At 45.4% G+C, this 18,067-nt stretch overlaps 1 protein-coding gene across 2 annotated transcripts in view; it reads right to left on the bottom strand.

Moving 5' to 3' along the window:
* LOC146784178 (uncharacterized protein C5orf52-like) overlaps positions 1-12,485 on the bottom strand; it is a 93,960-nt gene extending 81,475 nt beyond the window's left edge. For both annotated transcript variants that reach the window (XM_085634417.1, XM_085634418.1), the window contains exon 1: positions 12,331-12,485. In XM_085634417.1, coding sequence (XP_085490543.1) covers positions 12,331-12,407 — 77 coding nt within the window. In that variant the 5' untranslated portion in view covers positions 12,408-12,485. The remainder of the gene's footprint in view (positions 1-12,330) is intronic.
* Between the last annotated feature and the right edge of the window lie 5,582 nt (positions 12,486-18,067).

Genomic DNA, 18,067 nt, shown 5'->3' with positions numbered 1-18,067 from the left:
CCGAGCTGTAAAATGACAAAAGCCAATTACCACTCTAGGCACAGTACTACAGCTTTGAGTTGGTAAAATACCAATCAAGCCAACCTGAAATGAGTAAAAGCAACCCCTGACACAGTGTTTCGCTCTAATTAGAGCTCTTCAGAGAGGTATAGCTTTGTCCAGACACAAGGGAGCACCCAGTATAAGTCAAAGAAATACCCTTTCAGGCATAGAGTGACGAATAAATTATGCAAAAAAGAAGCAGAGAACTCTGGGTAGTTCTCAAGTTTAGGTGGAAAGCAGCTCCTGTATGGAGCACTCTCAACACCAGCGACACTCTAGATCTGCTCACCTCAAATGTCTGTTTTTCTATCAAAATCTTTAAGCATAGGATTAGCAAAGTGCCATCCACGCCGAGATAGAAAAGGACAAAGTCTTTTGCCATTTGTAGAGCAAAGTCTTTAAGCATAGGACTAGCACAGTGCTGTCCTTGCCAAGCTGTAAAATGACAAAAGCCAATTACCACTCTAGGCACAGTATTACAGCTTTGAGTTGGTAAAATACCAATCAAGCCAACCTGAAATGAGTAAAAGCAACCCCTGACACAGTGTTTCGCTCTAATTAGAGCTCTTCAGAGAGGTATAGCTTTGTCCAGACACAAGGGAGCACCCAGTATAAGTCAAAGAAATACCCTTTCAGGCATAGAGTGACGAATAAATTATGCAAAAAAGAAGCAGAGAACTCTGGGTAGTTCTAAAGTTTAGGTGGAAAGCAGCTCCTGTATGGAGCACTCTCAACACCAGCGACACTCTAGATCTGCTCACCTCAAATGTCTGTTTTTCTATCAAAATCTTTAAGCATAGGATTAGCAAAGTGCCATCCACGCCGAGATAGAAAAGGACAAAGTCTTTTGCCATTTGTACAGCAAAGTCTTTAAGCATAGGACTAGCACAGTGCTGTCCTTGCCGAGCTGTAAAATGACAAAAGCCAATTACCACTCTAGGCACAGTATTACAGCTTTGAGTTGGTAAAATACCAATCAAGCCAACCTGAAATGAGTAAAAGCAACCCCTGACACAGTGTTTCGCTCTAATTAGAGCTCTTCAGAGAGGTATAGCTTTGTCCAGACACAAGGGAGCATCCAGTATAAGTCAAAGAAATACGGTTTGACAATAATATTTATGGCAAATTTTAAACAATGCTAATAAATACATCTGAGCAGCAGTAGTACAATGTAAATATATCTGTGCATATATAAGATTCCATTTGAGCAGCTAATAAAAAAACTTCAATTTATAGAATGTTTTAAAACCAAATGTGCGCTAACTGATAAAATAAATACCCATCTCAAATACATTTTTTGAGTATTGCTATTATTCCCGTCGCTGTAACAGTGGCTACACATGCAACAATGCATATTGCCACAACTGGTTATCCGTAATGCTACATCCTGCGCCTCACATGAAGTGATCATTCACAGATAATCACAAGAGCACATTGCTGCTCTTGTTATGTTCTCTCAGCATAAATGCTTGTAAATCCATTGCCCATCTGTATCAACCCTAAATTCAAGATGATCTGTATAACATAATCTGCAGTACAATGATATTTACTTGCTTTAAAATTGTGTAGCGACTGGTGCCTAGAACTTGATTTAAAGTGCTTCTGTGCCTAGCGGCTCATAGAAATATGTAAACATATGTTGTTTATAAAGTGCTGAGTGCTCCTAAAATATGTATCTAAAAACTGTGCTGGACTAATTTTTTAAAAAAACAATGAATCTAAAAAACACCCAGATATAAAATCTTGTTGACACCCCACATCTAGAGTGATAGCGACTAATAGCAGTGTATTTAGGCACTATGAAAGTGCATAAAAATATCTATACAAAAACAAGATGTGAAACATGATGCCTTATTGAAATTGATATAGTGTAAAACAAATTCATACAGTTGTTCCTAATTACACAAGATTGATAGAAGAAAACTTAATTTGATTTTTGTTTCTTATTATAAAAAAATGTGCATATCTTCAGTAGTATTAAGTCCATTCGGAGCCTTACTGTCTAAATCTAAAATGGTACGTGTTTCAATTTGCTAAGTAGTTTCTCCCTATTGCCCCCTCTTGTAAGTGGTGCAATGGCATTAATCATGTAGTAAGTGAGGCAGCCCAACTCATTGTCATGTGCGGCTTTAAAGTGTCTCGCGACAGGATAAGAGCGATCATTATTTACTATTGCTCTGAGATGCTGCAGAATCCTGACTTGCACCTGCAGCTTGGTACTCCCAACATAACGCAAGCTGCAGGTGCACGTCAGGACATATACAGCAAACTCAGTCCTGCAGTTGTAACTGCCTTTGATAGCCACATTTTCCTCCGAAAAGGGAGTAGTAAAATGAGAGGTGAGGAGCATTTATAAAAACCTTGCCTCAGTTTAAGCCATGTACCTGCTGTGCTCAATTCTTGGCTATTTCTGACTAGTTGGCTCCTCATAGACTTAGGTTTCCTATATGTGATAGTAGGTGATTCTGGGAGTCTAGTTCCTAATACTCCATCCGTAAGGGCAATAAGCCAGTTCTTCCTAATGATGGACCTAATTTTTCTTTCTTGACTACTATAGGTGGTAATGAGGCAGGGGGTTTCTTCCATGTTGTTGTCACCGCTCTCCGCCTCCTTAGTTTGTAACAATGTCTCTCTTGGCCTTTCTTGTGCTTTAGCTATAGCTTTGGTTAGCACCTTTTCACTATAACCCCTCAATCTCAGTCTTTTCATTGTTTTTTGTGTGCATCTTTCAAATTCTTGTGGTGTACTGCAGATGCGTTTGAGTCTGAGTACCTCACCATAGGGTATACTTTCAATAAGGTGTTTTGGGTGCCCACTACTGGCATACAATGTGCTATTTCCTGCTGTGGCTTTTCTAAATAGAGTAGTCTCCAATTTATTATCCTTGACTAAAACCTGTACATCTAATAATTCAATTTTAGTGCTAGTAATACTAGAGGTGAAGTTGAGGTTACTAGAGTTGACGTTTAAAGTTGTAATAAAATCCTTCGCACTATCCTCATCCCCCTTCCATACGATGAATACATCATCTATATATCGTAGCCAATGCAACACATGATGCACATGATGGATTTTTTTGAGGACCTGTTCCTCCCACCAGCCAACATGCAAGCATGCATAACTGAGGAAGAAACAGGATCCCATAGCTACGCCCCTAATTTGCTTCAGGGTCTCTTTACCAAACAAGAAAATATTATTGTGTAAGCACCATGAGATCCGATCTAATAACATTTTGTTGTGCTCATAGTATTCACATGGGTCTGCTTCCAAGAAAATATTTGACCGCATTGAGTCCGGTTTTATGGTCTATGCTTGTATAAAGCGACTAAATGTCCAATGTGATTAAAATTAGGCCTTCTTCACATACGATATCATTGATTTTGTTTAAAAAATCCCCCGTATCTTTAACATAACTGGGTAACCTTTTAACAAAATCCTGCAGGTAGAAATCTACGTATTGCGAGACATGCTCACTAACACTGTTGATAGCTGAAATAATGGGTCTACCTGGTACTGGTGAGAACTTTTTGTGCACTTTTGGAATTAAATATATGATGGGAATCATAGGGAATTCATCATGCATAAAACTAAACTCATTAGATGAAATTAGTCCTTCCCGGTTGTATTGTAATAGCTTTTTCTTCAAACCATCTTTAGCTTTATTGTATTCCTTCATGTTGGACCTCATGTAGCAATTTTCATCATCCAATTGTCTCTTGGCTTCCACAATATAATCTTTTTTAGGCCTTAAGACAATATTGCCTCCCTTGTCTGATTTTTTTAATCAGTTTTGCATATTGCAAGTCCTTGTAGTGTTTCTTTTGTTTTTTTCTCCTTGGTTTGTGACACAGTTGTTTAATGTTTTCTGTCACACGCTCGTGGAAAATGTCTATGGCATCCTTAGGCATAATTGGTATAAAGGTGCTCTTGGGTTTAAAGGGACTTTCACCTGCACCCTTTTGTATGATGTTAATTCTCTGTAACTTGGCTTGAGTACTTAGCTCGGTACTGTCTCTCCTTTGCTGCATTTCATTTGTGCCTCTACAAATTCGGGTAATGTCAATAAAGCTGGAACATCTGATGCTTGAAGCATGCATGCCTCGTTTTCTATTGTTTCATTTGATGTTTTGGAACTTTCAATCCCTGCTTTGATGGTGAAAAACATTTTTTTTTTTTTTTTTTTTTTTTTTTTTTGAAAAACCTTTATTGATGTTTCAATCATTTACACGTATGGGCCTACAACCCCCCGGGGCCGGCCGCTAAATAATCAGGATAATAAAAGCAAATGTCAACACAGGCGGCACCTCGGAGAGCGAAGTCTGCAGTCCAATATAGTCCGGCCAATAAGCCGCGCAGGTAGGGCACCAGGAGAGAGAGGGTTTTTCATTTTATGATGAAACGAAAGAATAGGATCAGGTGCCAGACAATTTGCCAACAGCGAGAAGGGTCAGGATAAGGGACAAACAATAAGCAGCAATACAGTGAGGCGATGGCGCAGGCGCGAGAAAGTACGGATGGGGAGAAACATCAAAAATAGTTGCGCCTACTGGTCCCCGTACCTAAAGCCCAGCGAACCCCCCAGAGACTGTGGCACACATGAGGAGCAAACGATTCACAATCAGGGTGGTGTATCGCACTGATCCCAGAAAAAGAAAGCAAAAAGAAACAGTGGAGAAAAAAGAGGCCATAGAAAAGGAGATAAAGACGAAAGAGTCCCCTCCCCCATCCCCCCACCCTGCACCTCTGCGAATGAGTATGGCCCCACCCCCCAGCAGTGTGCCTGTCGCCCTGGAACTAGACCCGAAATATAGAAGAGACAGGGAAAAAGAGAGCGAGAAAGGGCCCCCCCAGACGGGTGGGCGGAGAGAATATAATAAATTGGAGGAGGGCCATCAAAACATACCCCCGGCTTCTCCCTCCCGCACGGTGAGGTCTCCCCCCAACAAACAATTAGCGGTACCAAGCCGATCATATCAACAAAAATAGGGAAGGGGGGGGGGGGAATGGGAAGCATAACACACCAAATGTTCGAATGACCCCAGGAGCGCACAACCATGAGTCCGCCTATCTATGAAGTGACCACCCTCGAAGGATCAGCCTCAGCCTTGACCGCTTTTTGCGATTCTACCCATACCTGCCCCTTGACCCAGCACCATGTCCAATGTCCCAAAGTACAGGAGTGTCCAAAAACAGTCGGGAAACGCCGCACACAGGTGGGGTGGAAGTCTCTGGGCATCCGCACAGACCGCTTCATGGAGGGGCGTCTTTTCCAGTGCTGCCCCAGGATCTGCACTGCCCACAAGGACCAGATAGGCTGGAGCAGCCAAATGAGATACACGTTGCTGGAAGTGTCCCCGGGCCGCCGGAGACCGCGCACGGGACAAGGCCACCATCTTCCGCGCAGGTCCAATACCTCCGGAACAGATTAAGTTCACAGTTAGCCGACCACACGGTAGCATATTGTCCGAGGTGTCCGGCTGTACACTAATCGCGGGGGGGGGCCGCAACATCTTCCTCTTGTGTGCAGTGTGGAAAGCCACTGCGTACCTGTGGACCAGCATGCCGCCACTGCCCCAACGCTGTTACCACACCATCTAGCTTCCCCCCCAGGACCTCGGCGCCATGAGCAAAGGAGTAATGAAGGGCACCCAGGGCCTCCAGGAGGTCGCCATATCCCAGAGCGGCTCCCTCCGATCGCTCCGCCACACTCCCGAAAGTCACACACCCCCAGTCCCGCTGCGTCCCCGCGGACAGGATGGCTGGCTGCATAATGGCAAAATGGCCGCTGGGAGGGCCCGACTCGTATAGGGGCCAGGACCAGGGGAACAACGCCTCAAGGGCCACGTCGCTGAAGACAGGGATCCCGGGACAGGCACAGATCGAGCCGTTGCACGGTCACAGGCAACAGCCGTCTCCGCCACGGACCATCTCCCGCAAAAAGCCGGGAGCAGCCCGCAAGGATCAAGGCGGGCCAGGGACGGCGCCCAGGCAGCTCACCATCAAACGCAGGGGCAAACGCCACAGAATCCGGAAATCGTACACCCGGGCATGTCCTCAGTCCGCGGCGCTCAATAGGGGGGAGCGGCCACGGCAAAATGCAGGCCGATGGGGGCTCCACTCCGGTGGACCGGCTCCACCCAGTCACCACAGGCCGCTGTTGTTCAACTGCCACCCGGCCAAGGTGCCCACTCGAGGTCCCGGCTTCGGGACCGCACGGGCCGCAAAGTTCGATCGCTGATTTCTCCGGTTGTATGGCAGTCAGAAACCTCGGGGTCACACGATCGGTTGCCACTTTCGCTTACGAACACATTCTCGTGGTGCAGAATAAGGATCTCTTGCAGGATATCCGTGCGGGGTGCGGAGGCTCACGGAGCCGGGAATCTACGCTGCCGTCTCGGTCGCCATCTTGGCTCCTCCTTCCGAAAAACATTTTTAACTTCAATTTTTGTATGAAGCAAAATATATCAATTCTGGTGCTAGCATAGTTGAATGTGCTTTCAGGACAAAAGTTGACCCCTAATGACAATAGCTGCTTGTGTGAGGGTGATATCAGATAGACTGATGATGGTTTGATCATTTAGCGCTGTTTCTTGTGCCATTGCTCTTTTTTCTTTGGTTGCACATTTTTGTGCCGAACTCTTCTCCTTGCATTTCTCTTTTTTCTGTTATTTGTCTGTTCCGATTCCTTGGTCACAGAGTTTGTCACCGATCATCCGCTAAAAAATCTATCTCTTCACCCAAGCTCAGTATGACTTTGTCATTGTGCCCTCCCATGTTGCTGTATTCAGAGCCTGACGTGCTCGTTAATGATTCTGTAGCTGCATCCGATACTTCCACTACATTGCTTTGTTGTTGTATCGAACTAGTAGCTTTACTTGTTCTTTTGTCCTCATATTTCAATTTCTTAGCATGCTCAAACGTGCGCGAGAATGTATTTATTTGCCCCTGCTCGTAATCTGCTTGATCACATGCAAATTTGTGTGCTTTTCGAATTTTTATTTTTTCCTCATGTTTTTTTAGTCTTTCAGCAATTTCATTGCGGGTTTTCATTGTATGTTCTTTTAATTCTGATCTCTTTAGCTCCTCATTGATTTTGTCAATTTTCTCCAATAGAGTCTGGCGATCGATTGCCACATATTTTATTAAGATCCTAACCAGATTCATGGAGGCCGCCAAATTACTTTCTCCCCACTCCTTGAGCATGTCGGGATTTGGCTCTTCAAAACTCGGAGCTAAAAGAATCCTGAGCCCCCGAGGGACTCTCCCTACCTCTTCATATTTTGTGAGGGATTTGTGCTCCCACCATTTGGTGATTTCGTTTTTGTTGTTTCTTTTCTAAGGTCTTGAGTAATTGCTTAACACCTTGGTCGATATTGCCTCTACTGCTTTGCAAGCCATCTGTGCTCGTAATTATTTTAGGCAGATTATTGAACAGTTTGTCTGCCCCCGCTTCTCGTTCTCTTACTGTGTCAGCGGAAATGTTTCAGAGCGCGTTACTTCGGGAAAGAGACCGGCACCAGCCCGTCTCACACACTGCCAATTCCTATCGCCTCCCCACCTCCGCTTCATGCTGTATCACTCACTGCCTGATTATGCCTTCAACTGGTCCTCTGACCCTGTCGCTGTAGTCTTCTGACTGGAGCCTAAATATCAAGCTGCTGTAGGGAGCTGCCGTCAAATACACCTCTCCGGAATCCAATCCTTTGGTGGTTGCGGGCGGCTGCTTGCTTGTGGGGATAGGGTCCGTCACCAGCTTCCGTGTCTTCCTCCAAGAGCACTTTCTGAACCTCCACACTGGTGAACCTATATATAAAATACCCAGTGATCGCTACTGGTTAGTTATAGTAGGGACCACATTTCCATAGGAAAGGCATTTTTTGGTTTGCTTATAACTCTGGCGCTGTTTGACAAAACTCCACAAAACTTTCCCCAAAAAATGTTCTTCCACATCAGCTCCTTCCTGGAAAGTTTCAGGGTGCATGACTTCACCACATCAAGAAGAAAGACTATGTAAATGTTTAAGACTAGAGGTGCAACACGGAAGCCATGGGAGACTGTTATAAAACGGAAGTAGGGAGAAGAGTTGAATGGTGATAGCAAAGCAATTTGGATCCTATCCATGAGGAAAGATTACCCCATTGTGAAGTGTACCCTGTATCCCAGCCTCAAGTCTACCTTAAGGCTAGCAGATGGTGGTCAACTGTGTCCAAAGCTGTTAACAGGGGAATCTGTAGTAGGAGAGCAATCCCATTGTTGTCAGCGGTGTTCTTAAGGTCATCCCAGATAGAGATAAGGGTTTATTGAGTGCTTCTTCTTGATCTGAATCTATTCGGTTTATCTTTTTGGTGGTATGTTGTTGGATAAAAGTTGATATCTGGACATGGGATGCCTTTTCAAGGAGCTTACCCACAAAAGGTATACTAACTATTGTTCTGTAGTTAGCTGAGTTAGCATGGTAGAGTCCCTCTTTCTTTAATATATGTCACTTGGGAAGTTGATCTCTCTCTATCTTCCTAGTATGCCAGTAGATGAGTTGATCTCTCTCAGCAGTATGGCAACAAAGGACTCTGGTAGGAGTGTTTGAAAATGGTTGGTAGGCAATGGTTTGCAGGAGAATGTGCAATGTTTATGACTTTAATTAGGTTGGTGTTTTTTGTGTTAGAAGGCTACAAATGCAAAGTATGGGTTGTGATCTGATGACAGTTTGATTACGCGAGGCAAGCTTTGAGAGGGCTTTGGTTGTTTTTGAGAAGTACGCTTTGAGAATAGCAGCTTTCTTGATAACTCCGCCATGGCCATTCCCAAGCCTAGCTGTGAAAGTAGGAGGGTTATGTGTGGGACTACCTACCCCATCATGTAACAAATCCTAGCTACGGAACCATCAGTCAAGAGACCAAAATACATCCTGCCTTTGGGTAGAGATGGATCTCCTTCACGGAGAACTATGATTCCTTGTGGTGAAAGCCAGAGATCCCTGGAAGCCTAAAAGCTGATCCACCTGCTTTCGATCAAGACTATCACCATCGGGACATGGAATGTGAGGACACAAGTACGAGACAGGCATGACCGCCCAAGTGGCAGCGGAGATACAAAATACACACTTGCTCTACTTGGCATCAGCGAAACCAAATGGACAAAGTCCAGACAGAAAGGACTGGCTCAAGGAGGAATGCTGCTGTATTCTGAACATGTGGAAGAGAACACTCAACATACTTGGGGAGTAGCAGTGATGCTAATGCCAGCAGCCAACAGAGTTCTGATTGGATGGAAAGCACAGGGTCCCAAAATCATCACAGTGACCTTCTGCACAAAGAAGATGAACAAGAATGTTATCCAGTGCTATGCACCTACAAATGACAGCAAAGGAGAGGAAAAAGAAGAGTTTTACAACAGACTCTAATCCATCCTGAAGAAATGCCTTGAGGGAGACATACTGAAGGGGGACCTCAATGCCAAGACTGGATGTGACAGCACTGGGTAAGAAGAAGTAATTGGCAACCATGGCCTTAGAAACATGAATGATAATGGTGAAAGACTTACAGGTCTCTGTGCCCTGAATAGTCTGGTGATAGTTGATTATGTATTCTCACACAAAAGAATACTAAAGGCAATGTATGTGTCACCAAACCATTCAACAGAGAATCAGATTGACCATATCTGTATTGCCAAGAAGTTCTGAAGGTGCCTGCAGGTTATGAGAGAGATGAGAGGAGTGGACGTGGTGTCAGACCATCACCTTGTAGTGGCCAGCCTAACACTTGAGCTGAAAAAAGCATGTATGGAACAGTCCAACCAACACCAGCAATATAGCATCACCCACCTCGAAGATGCACAGAAATGGAGTGAATACTTAGTCACCCTCAGTAACAAGTTTTAAGTCCTGCAAGAACTAGAGGATGACAGAGACCAGTAGGAGAGGATCAAAGAATCAATGACATCAACCTGCCAGGAGGTATTGGGTCTCAAGAAACATCACATTAAGAATGGATCTTCACCGAGACTCTCTGCAAAATCCAAGCAAGAAAGGAAAAGAAAGCTGCAGTCAACACCAACTGAACAAGTGCAGAAAAAACAAAAGCTCAAGGCGAATACACCAAAACCAACAAGTAAGCAAAAGAAGCTTAAGAGCAGACCACCGAAGATTCATCAGTGGTCTTGCTACAGACACCCAGGAAGCAGCAAGCCATGGAAACTTGAAAGAACTCTACGATATAACAAGGTAACTCTCCAACAGATACAGTAAGCCAGAAAGACCTGTTAAAGACACAAAGCTAGGAAGAGAATCATGGGTAACGAAGACCAACAACAAAGATGGGTGGAGTACTTGGAGGAACAACTGAACAGCCCATGCAGCAGTCTCCACTAGACATCCAGGGGCAGATCTACGAGGAAGTGCCGCAGCGTGGCACCGCAAGCCCTTCAGCTGCGCCACGCTGCAGCACTTCCGAAGCACAGGGATGAGACATATTAACAAGAACATGTTGCATCTCTGTTCTTCCCCCTGCGCTGGCGCACAAACTGCTGCGCCACGCTGCGGCACTTCCAAAGCACAGGGATGTGACATATTTACAAGAACATGTTGCATCTCTGTTCTTCCCCCTGCGCTGGTGCACAAACTGAAGCCATGCGCTGGCGCAGGCACCCTTGCGCCATGGTGCAAGGATGCCTGCGTCGTGGGGACATTGTTTTTGTGCAGAAAGGGGCACCTTCCTGCACAAAAACAATCACTACAGGCATTTTCCTCTTTCAATGCGTGCTGTAGAAGGCAGCATGCATTGAAAGAGAAAAAAACGAGGAGAAATGAAAACATTTCTCCTCATTGCGCCTCGCTACACCACCTCTAGGGTAGCGAAGCATTCACGCGCATCTCCAGATTTACGATTTCTCTTAAATCTGGAGATGTGTCTTGTTCAATGGGTGTTGCGTGGGAACACCCACAGCAACACCCATGGAACGCCCCTTCAACGCAAAGTGCTGCTTGTGAAGGGGCCGTATTTACTAGGAGAGGAAAAGTCACGCAGGGTGTCTTTTCCTGTCCTTGTAAATATGGAGGAACCCCCTGCATCAGGGGCCTTGCAAATCTGCCCCTCAGCCAGCTGACAAGGACTTGCCAATTGACTGCAGCAGACTAGCTAAAGAAGAAAGAATGCAAGCTATGAAACATCTGAGAAATGGGACGGCAGTAGCTTTTTCTTTTAAACTCCTTGTAGGCCAACAAGATTGTGTCTTAGTTTGCTTTAAAACAAGCACTGGCAAAGCCAATATGTTTGGCTTATGAATGCATTGTCAAGCCAGACCTAGAAATCCATGTTGGTTAATAATTACCCTCATCTTATTTGTACTGCTGCCAAAGAAAAACACCATAAATGATCTAGTTATCTGAGACACTTTGATAGCATCACAATGACAAACAAAATGTTCACAGCTGTGAGGAGGGCAAACACTTTTTTGTGGAAGCACACAACTTCTGCCCCATCAAAACCTGTACTCCTGACTCTCAACATGTGGGTGGAGCAAAAGCCTCTCTCTAGTAGTGCTCACATAATTGTCTACAAATGCTGCGCTGTCAGACCAGACCATAAAAATAATCTCACTCCTCTGGCCAGAGGCTTTCCCCAGAATCATCAAAGTATATGGGGGAGGTGGTGGGAATTCTACGGACTGGTGAATGTTTTAGGCCACACACTCTGTAATGCAGGGGAATGGGGGGAGGGGGGGTTTCTCTGGGAGAGGGTAGCAGGGGTAGCGAGGACATGATGTTTCTATGTCTTATCGCTGTACTTGTTTCTAATAAAACCTATAAAATATGATTATAAAGTAATCCTCTCACACTACAGTCAGAGAAAGAGAAGTAAACAATACCATGGTAAAAACATAACCAGCAATTTATCAGAAGCCATAACTTGACATTAGACCTCTTTATAAACATAATAGTAAACTACATTTGGAAATCAGACTATAATGGAATAGTGAGCCGAAACAATGTGGGAAGAAGGTGGTGAGAGGTAGCCAGTGTATATTTAAATGGAGAAAATAAAGGATGTAAACGAAGGTGGGTCGATGTGTATAGTTAGGGTCCTTCTAAAAGTAACATTAAAAGGAGAAGGAAGAGTTAAAACGCAGATACCAAAGGGTGGCGCTAGAGGACAGAGAGAAGGGACTCGCTGTCTTCACCAGGAAAGGAGACGAGGCAGTATTTGTGTCGACGTAGTGGGTTAATTACACATTTGGGGCAGCAAGGTGATGATATAAATGCACAGCGTAAACATCAAACCCTTCCACACTGACCTAGTTAGGACGTCTCCTTGACCACTCCGTCTTTTACAGAAGGTGATAACGGGCCCGCTGTCCTTTTCGCTCGACATTGAAAAAGGGAGACATCTTCTTCCCCAGGGAGGGGAGAAAATAGACAGAGCATTCACAGGTGAATGAAAACGCGTCAGGCGTCAGGCCTCAGAGGCCCGCCTGTCCCGTGACATTCCAGCAGGTTTGTGACATCACCAGACCAGCCACGCGCTGAGCAGGACCACTGACGGAAAAAGGGCGACGGGCCTTACAGGCTGTGTGTTTTTTACAGGTATGCACGCTTCTGTTAGGTTTTTTGTGATCGTGTTGTATTGAAATTTAATTTAAAACACATATTGAGATTTCAAAGCAGGGTGATACTGTTGCACAGCAGGAAAGAGAATATATTTGCATAAATGTAACCCCCTTCTTCTGGAACTAAATCCTGATTAATGTTCTGATGTGGTTAATACTCAGAATTATCTCCAAGTTTAGCGCTATGGCACACATTGCCGCTTTTATTAGTGACCATCCTCAAAAAACTGCCGGACAATTTTTCATAGTATTTATATGGCTTCCTGAAAATGTAAGGTAGAAGGGTTCCACGCATAATTTAAGAAAAACATAGAATTGAGGATATTTAAAGAGTCTATACGTTTTTTTCAAGCACTGCTGCTTTAATACAAAGTGGACGCTTTATGTCTTCTATATCTGCTTCTATGAGGTATGCGCTTGTACCATGGGCTTTACCACGAGCATCTACTCAGTCTCAGAGCAGTGCTGTGTGCTGGTGGTTTTTTGTGTGTGACTGTCAAAAGCACAATATATTTATCCGAACTAATGCATGGACTTCGGAAACCACAGCTAGAAAACAGTGAGCAGGGCTTGCCTCTGTCTGTTTCCGAGCTGTACTATCGTGAAATCATCTAACTTGGAGAAATTCCGAGTTAAATATATGCTTTTATATAGAGTGTAAGCAGATAAAAGCAGCCACTCCACTCTGCATCGGACCAGCGCACCTCTTCATGATGTACCCCACATGTGCATATGTGTAATGAGGTTCAAGAGTCAAATAAAGTAAAATTTCTATATATTTATTTAAGTGCCATATAACGACCCACGGGTGCAAAAGCATAAGCGTCAAACCCAGGCAACTCCAACCGCATCTCTGGCATTCAAACCTAAGCTTCTACATCAGTGTGTTCCACATCACATATTAAAGTTCTACATGACAGAATAATACTACACGCTCTAAATTCTAATAATGAAAATGGTAGAAAGACACATTACCACATGTATCTTTTCATAACAAAAATGAACAAAATTATTCCATAATATAATCATCAAACTTCTTGGGTACCTTGGTACTCTTCTTTTGTAACACATAATTCTCCTGAACAGAAGAGTGAGTAAAATCTTCGCCAATAGATGCCTCAGGAATAGAAATATCTTCATTCCCAGAACAAACTTGGGAAGAAGAACCCTCAGAACCATGTTCATCAAACCAGACATCACCACCATCTTCCATCTTTTCAAAAAAACGCTCTTGCCCCGGTTTGAGAACAACAATAGAGCTCTTAATCCACCAACCCTTACTCTTCTGCAAAACTGAAGACTCAGTGACTCTTTCTACTTTGAAGGGAACAGTGAATTTAGAAGAACCTTTACGTGTTAATGCAGGTTTAATAATCCGTACCCAGTCACCAATTTCAACATTTTTACTTCTGGTATTTTGAGATATGTCATGGTAAGATTTGCCCCAAATGCGTGAATCAGTTATACTGCTTCTAGCTTTGATAATTAAAGACTCAAGAGTATCTCTCTCCATGTCCTTTTTGAAAAAAGGCATTAACAAAGATTTGACCTGTCTGCCTCTCATCAAGAAATATGGAGACACTCCCGTAGAGGTATTAGGAGTTATATGATAACTCCACACTTTTTCTTTTAGAAAATCAAAAACATCCAGATTGCTTTCCAATGCAGCTTGGACCCCTTCTTTTATAAATCTGTTAGCCCTTTCCACTTGACCATTTGAGCGGGGACTATACAAAGGTGCCCTCTCAGAACGCACCCCAAATTTTCGCAAAAAAATCTGCATTTTACTAGAGACGAATTGCACCCCGTTGTCTGACATAATAGAAACAGGTGCACCTTCAATTCTAAAAATGTTTTCCAAACATGATATCACTTCATCAGTGACAGGATGTTCCACAAAAGTGTAGTACAACCACTTTGAAAAATTGTCAATGAGTACAATTAAAAATTTCTTCTCCCTGCCTAGATATTCATACGGACCAGAACAATCAATAGAAATGTTCTCCCAGGGACCCATAGGGGCGTCTTGAATAGATAAAGATTGAGTAGAAACTTTCCAATGTTTATCAGATTTAACACAAATGGAACAGTTGTCCACAAACTGCTCAACCGAAGCGTCCAATCCTGGCCACCAGTAGTGGGTTTTGATACATTTTTTTGTTCCAGAAACTCCAGGATGTCCAGAATGAGCTAACTGGATGAGCTTATTCCTAACACCAGCGGGTGGCACAAACAAATCCTGCCTCAATAAGATGTCATTTTCAATCCTAAGTTCATCAGCAACCTGTGCAAAACTTCTTAGAGGAATCTCTAAATTCTTGCAAGATGGCCAACCATTGGTAACAAAATGCTTGACTTTAGATAAAACAGCATCAACAGCTACAAAATCATTCCATTCCTTTTCAGATACAGCAGAATTACACGAATCACTAGCATCTACCATAGCTACAACACACTCATGCTGGTCAATGGTCTCATATCCAGACTCATCTATAGGCGGAAATCTAGACAGACAATCTGCAGTAAAGTTTTTACCACCAGGAATGTGTTGAATCTCAAAATTAAACTCCTGTAATCTAGCAATAAGCCTTACCAACCTGGACGAAGCTTTACCACTTCTGACACCATCCATCATAAACACAAGGGGCTTGTGGTCAGTAATAAGAACAAACGGTCGTCCCCACAATTTTTTTTTAAGCTTTTCTACTGCCCAAACACAAGCCAATACCTCTTTTTGTATGGTACTATAATGTTTCTCTGCACCTCGAATTCCTCTGGAAATAAAAGAAATAACTCTTTCCTTGCCATCCACCATCTGTGTAAACACAGCACCCAGTCCAATAGCGCTAGCATCAACAGTGACAAACGATTTTCCTTGAGGATCAAAAGTATTGAGGTCAGGAGCTTTGGCAATAAGTTTTTTAACGCTGTCAAAAGCTTCATCATGCACATCATTCCAAGAAAATGTAGCTCCTTTTTTAAGAAGTTGTCTGAGCGGCTCAACAACCAAAACATATCCCTTAACAAATCTGGCATAATATTCACCTAACCCTAAAAAGGAATGTAAAGAATCCTTGTCTTGAGGTTTGCTGGCTTTCTCCAATGTATTGATTAAATCCTCCTTAGGAAATATGCCATCAGGAGTGATCCTATGACCTAAATAATTAATTTCATCAACAAGAAATTTACATTTGTCCTTACTTACAGTCATCCCTTTGCTTTCTAAAATCTTTAAAACTTTATCAAGAATGACATTATGTTGATCACAAGTCTTTGCAAAAATTAAAATGTCATCTTGAAATGACTGCACACCATTCAGACTCTGAAACAAGGTCTCAATTAGTTTCTGGAAAACACTAGCCGGTGAGGATAGCCTAAATGGCATTCTCAAAAATCTGTAGAGGCCAAATGGAGTAATGAATGCCGTTAGATCTTTAGATGACTCATCAAGTACAACTTGGTGATAAGCAGATTTCAGATCTATTATAGAAAAATACTTTGCACCATTCACAGCGCCTAGCATTTCCTGAATTCTGGGCAAGGGATGAGTGTCTATCACAATGTTTTTGTTCAAGGACCTAAGGTCCACACACAATCTTAAATCTTGATTTTTCTTGAGGGCAATAACTATAGCGAAAACCCATTCTGAGCTATCAGTGGATTCAATGATGCCCTCAGCACACAAAGAATCTAAGTGAGATTTTAATTTTTGCCTAATGCCTAGAGGAACCAAGCGTACTTTATGTTGTATGGGCACAGCTCCCTTTTTAAGTTTAAGTTTGATCTTGTGCGTGTAACCTTTGACTTGACCGAAGAAAAAGCAAAGAGGAAACCGCGAGGCGCTGCCCGTGTCTCCTCCAACGTTCCTGCAAGCACCACTGCTGTTTCCCGGGGCTCCTTTTGCCGCCAACCCATCGCGCTGCCACGGAGCGGGGAACTACCGCTCCCAGGTGCCCCAGCGGCGCGTGACGCCGAGGAACGCGCCCGGAGGCGCTTAAATATCTGGTCCTCCCTCGGTGGAGCGGGGTCGAAGAAAAAGCAAAGAGGAAACCGCGAGGCGCTGCCCGTGTCTCCTCCAACGTTCCTGCAAGCACCACTGCTGTTTCCCGGGGCTCCTTTTGCCGCCAACCCATCGCGCTGCCACGGAGCGGGGAACTACCGCTCCCAGGTGCCCCAGCGGCGCGTGACGCCGAGGAACGCGCCCGGAGGCGCTTAAATATCTGGTCCTCCCTCGGTGGAGCGGGGTCGAAGAAAAAGCAAAGAGGAAACCGCGAGGCGCTGCCCGTGTCTCCTCCAACGTTCCTGCAAGCACCACTGCTGTTTCCCGGGGCTCCTTTTGCCGCCAACCCATCGCGCTGCCACGGAGCGGGGAACTACCGCTCCCAGGTGCCCCAGCGGCGCGTGACGCCGAGGAACGCGCCCGGAGGCGCTTAAATATCTGGTCCTCCCTCGGTGGAGCGGGGTCGAAGAAAAAGCAAAGAGGAAACCGCGAGGCGCTGCCCGTGTCTCCTCCAACGTTCCTGCAAGCACCACTGCTGTTTCCCGGGGCTCCTTTTGCCGCCAACCCATCGCGCTGCCACGGAGCGGGGAACTACCGCTCCCAGGTGCCCCAGCGGCGCGTGACGCCGAGGAACGCGCCCGGAGGCGCTTAAATATCTGGTCCTCCCTCGGTGGAGCGGGGTCGAAGAAAAAGCAAAGAGGAAACCGCGAGGCGCTGCCCGTGTCTCCTCCAACGTTCCTGCAAGCACCACTGCTGTTTCCCGGGGCTCCTTTTGCCGCCAACCCATCGCGCTGCCACGGAGCGGGGAACTACCGCTCCCAGGTGCCCCAGCGGCGCGTGACGCCGAGGAACGCGCCCGGAGGCGCTTAAATATCTGGTCCTCCCTCGGTGGAGCGGGGTCGAAGAAAAAGCAAAGAGGAAACCGCGAGGCGCTGCCCGTGTCTCCTCCAACGTTCCTGCAAGCACCACTGCTGTTTCCCGGGGCTCCTTTTGCCGCCAACCCATCGCGCTGCCACGGAGCGGGGAACTACCGCTCCCAGGTGCCCCAGCGGCGCGTGACGCCGAGGAACGCGCCCGGAGGCGCTTAAATATCTGGTCCTCCCTCGGTGGAGCGGGGTCGAAGAAAAAGCAAAGAGGAAACCGCGAGGCGCTGCCCGTGTCTCCTCCAACGTTCCTGCAAGCACCACTGCTGTTTCCCGGGGCTCCTTTTGCCGCCAACCCATCGCGCTGCCACGGAGCGGGGAACTACCGCTCCCAGGTGCCCCAGCGGCGCGTGACGCCGAGGAACGCGCCCGGAGGCGCTTAAATATCTGGTCCTCCCTCCGCGTCGCGGGACGCGCGCGGGCGGCGCCGGGCTAAGCCCGGGCAAAGGGCGGGCCGTCTGAGGCCGTCAGAGGCAGGAGTAGGCAGGGCAGGGCCACGGAT

This window comes from Triturus cristatus, chromosome 11 (genome assembly GCF_964204655.1).
Source record: "Triturus cristatus chromosome 11, aTriCri1.1, whole genome shotgun sequence".
In the NCBI taxonomy this organism is placed as follows: Eukaryota; Metazoa; Chordata; class Amphibia; order Caudata; family Salamandridae; genus Triturus; species Triturus cristatus.
Note: the sequence above shows the minus strand (reverse complement) of the source record. Positions and strands in the feature narration are given on the sequence as shown.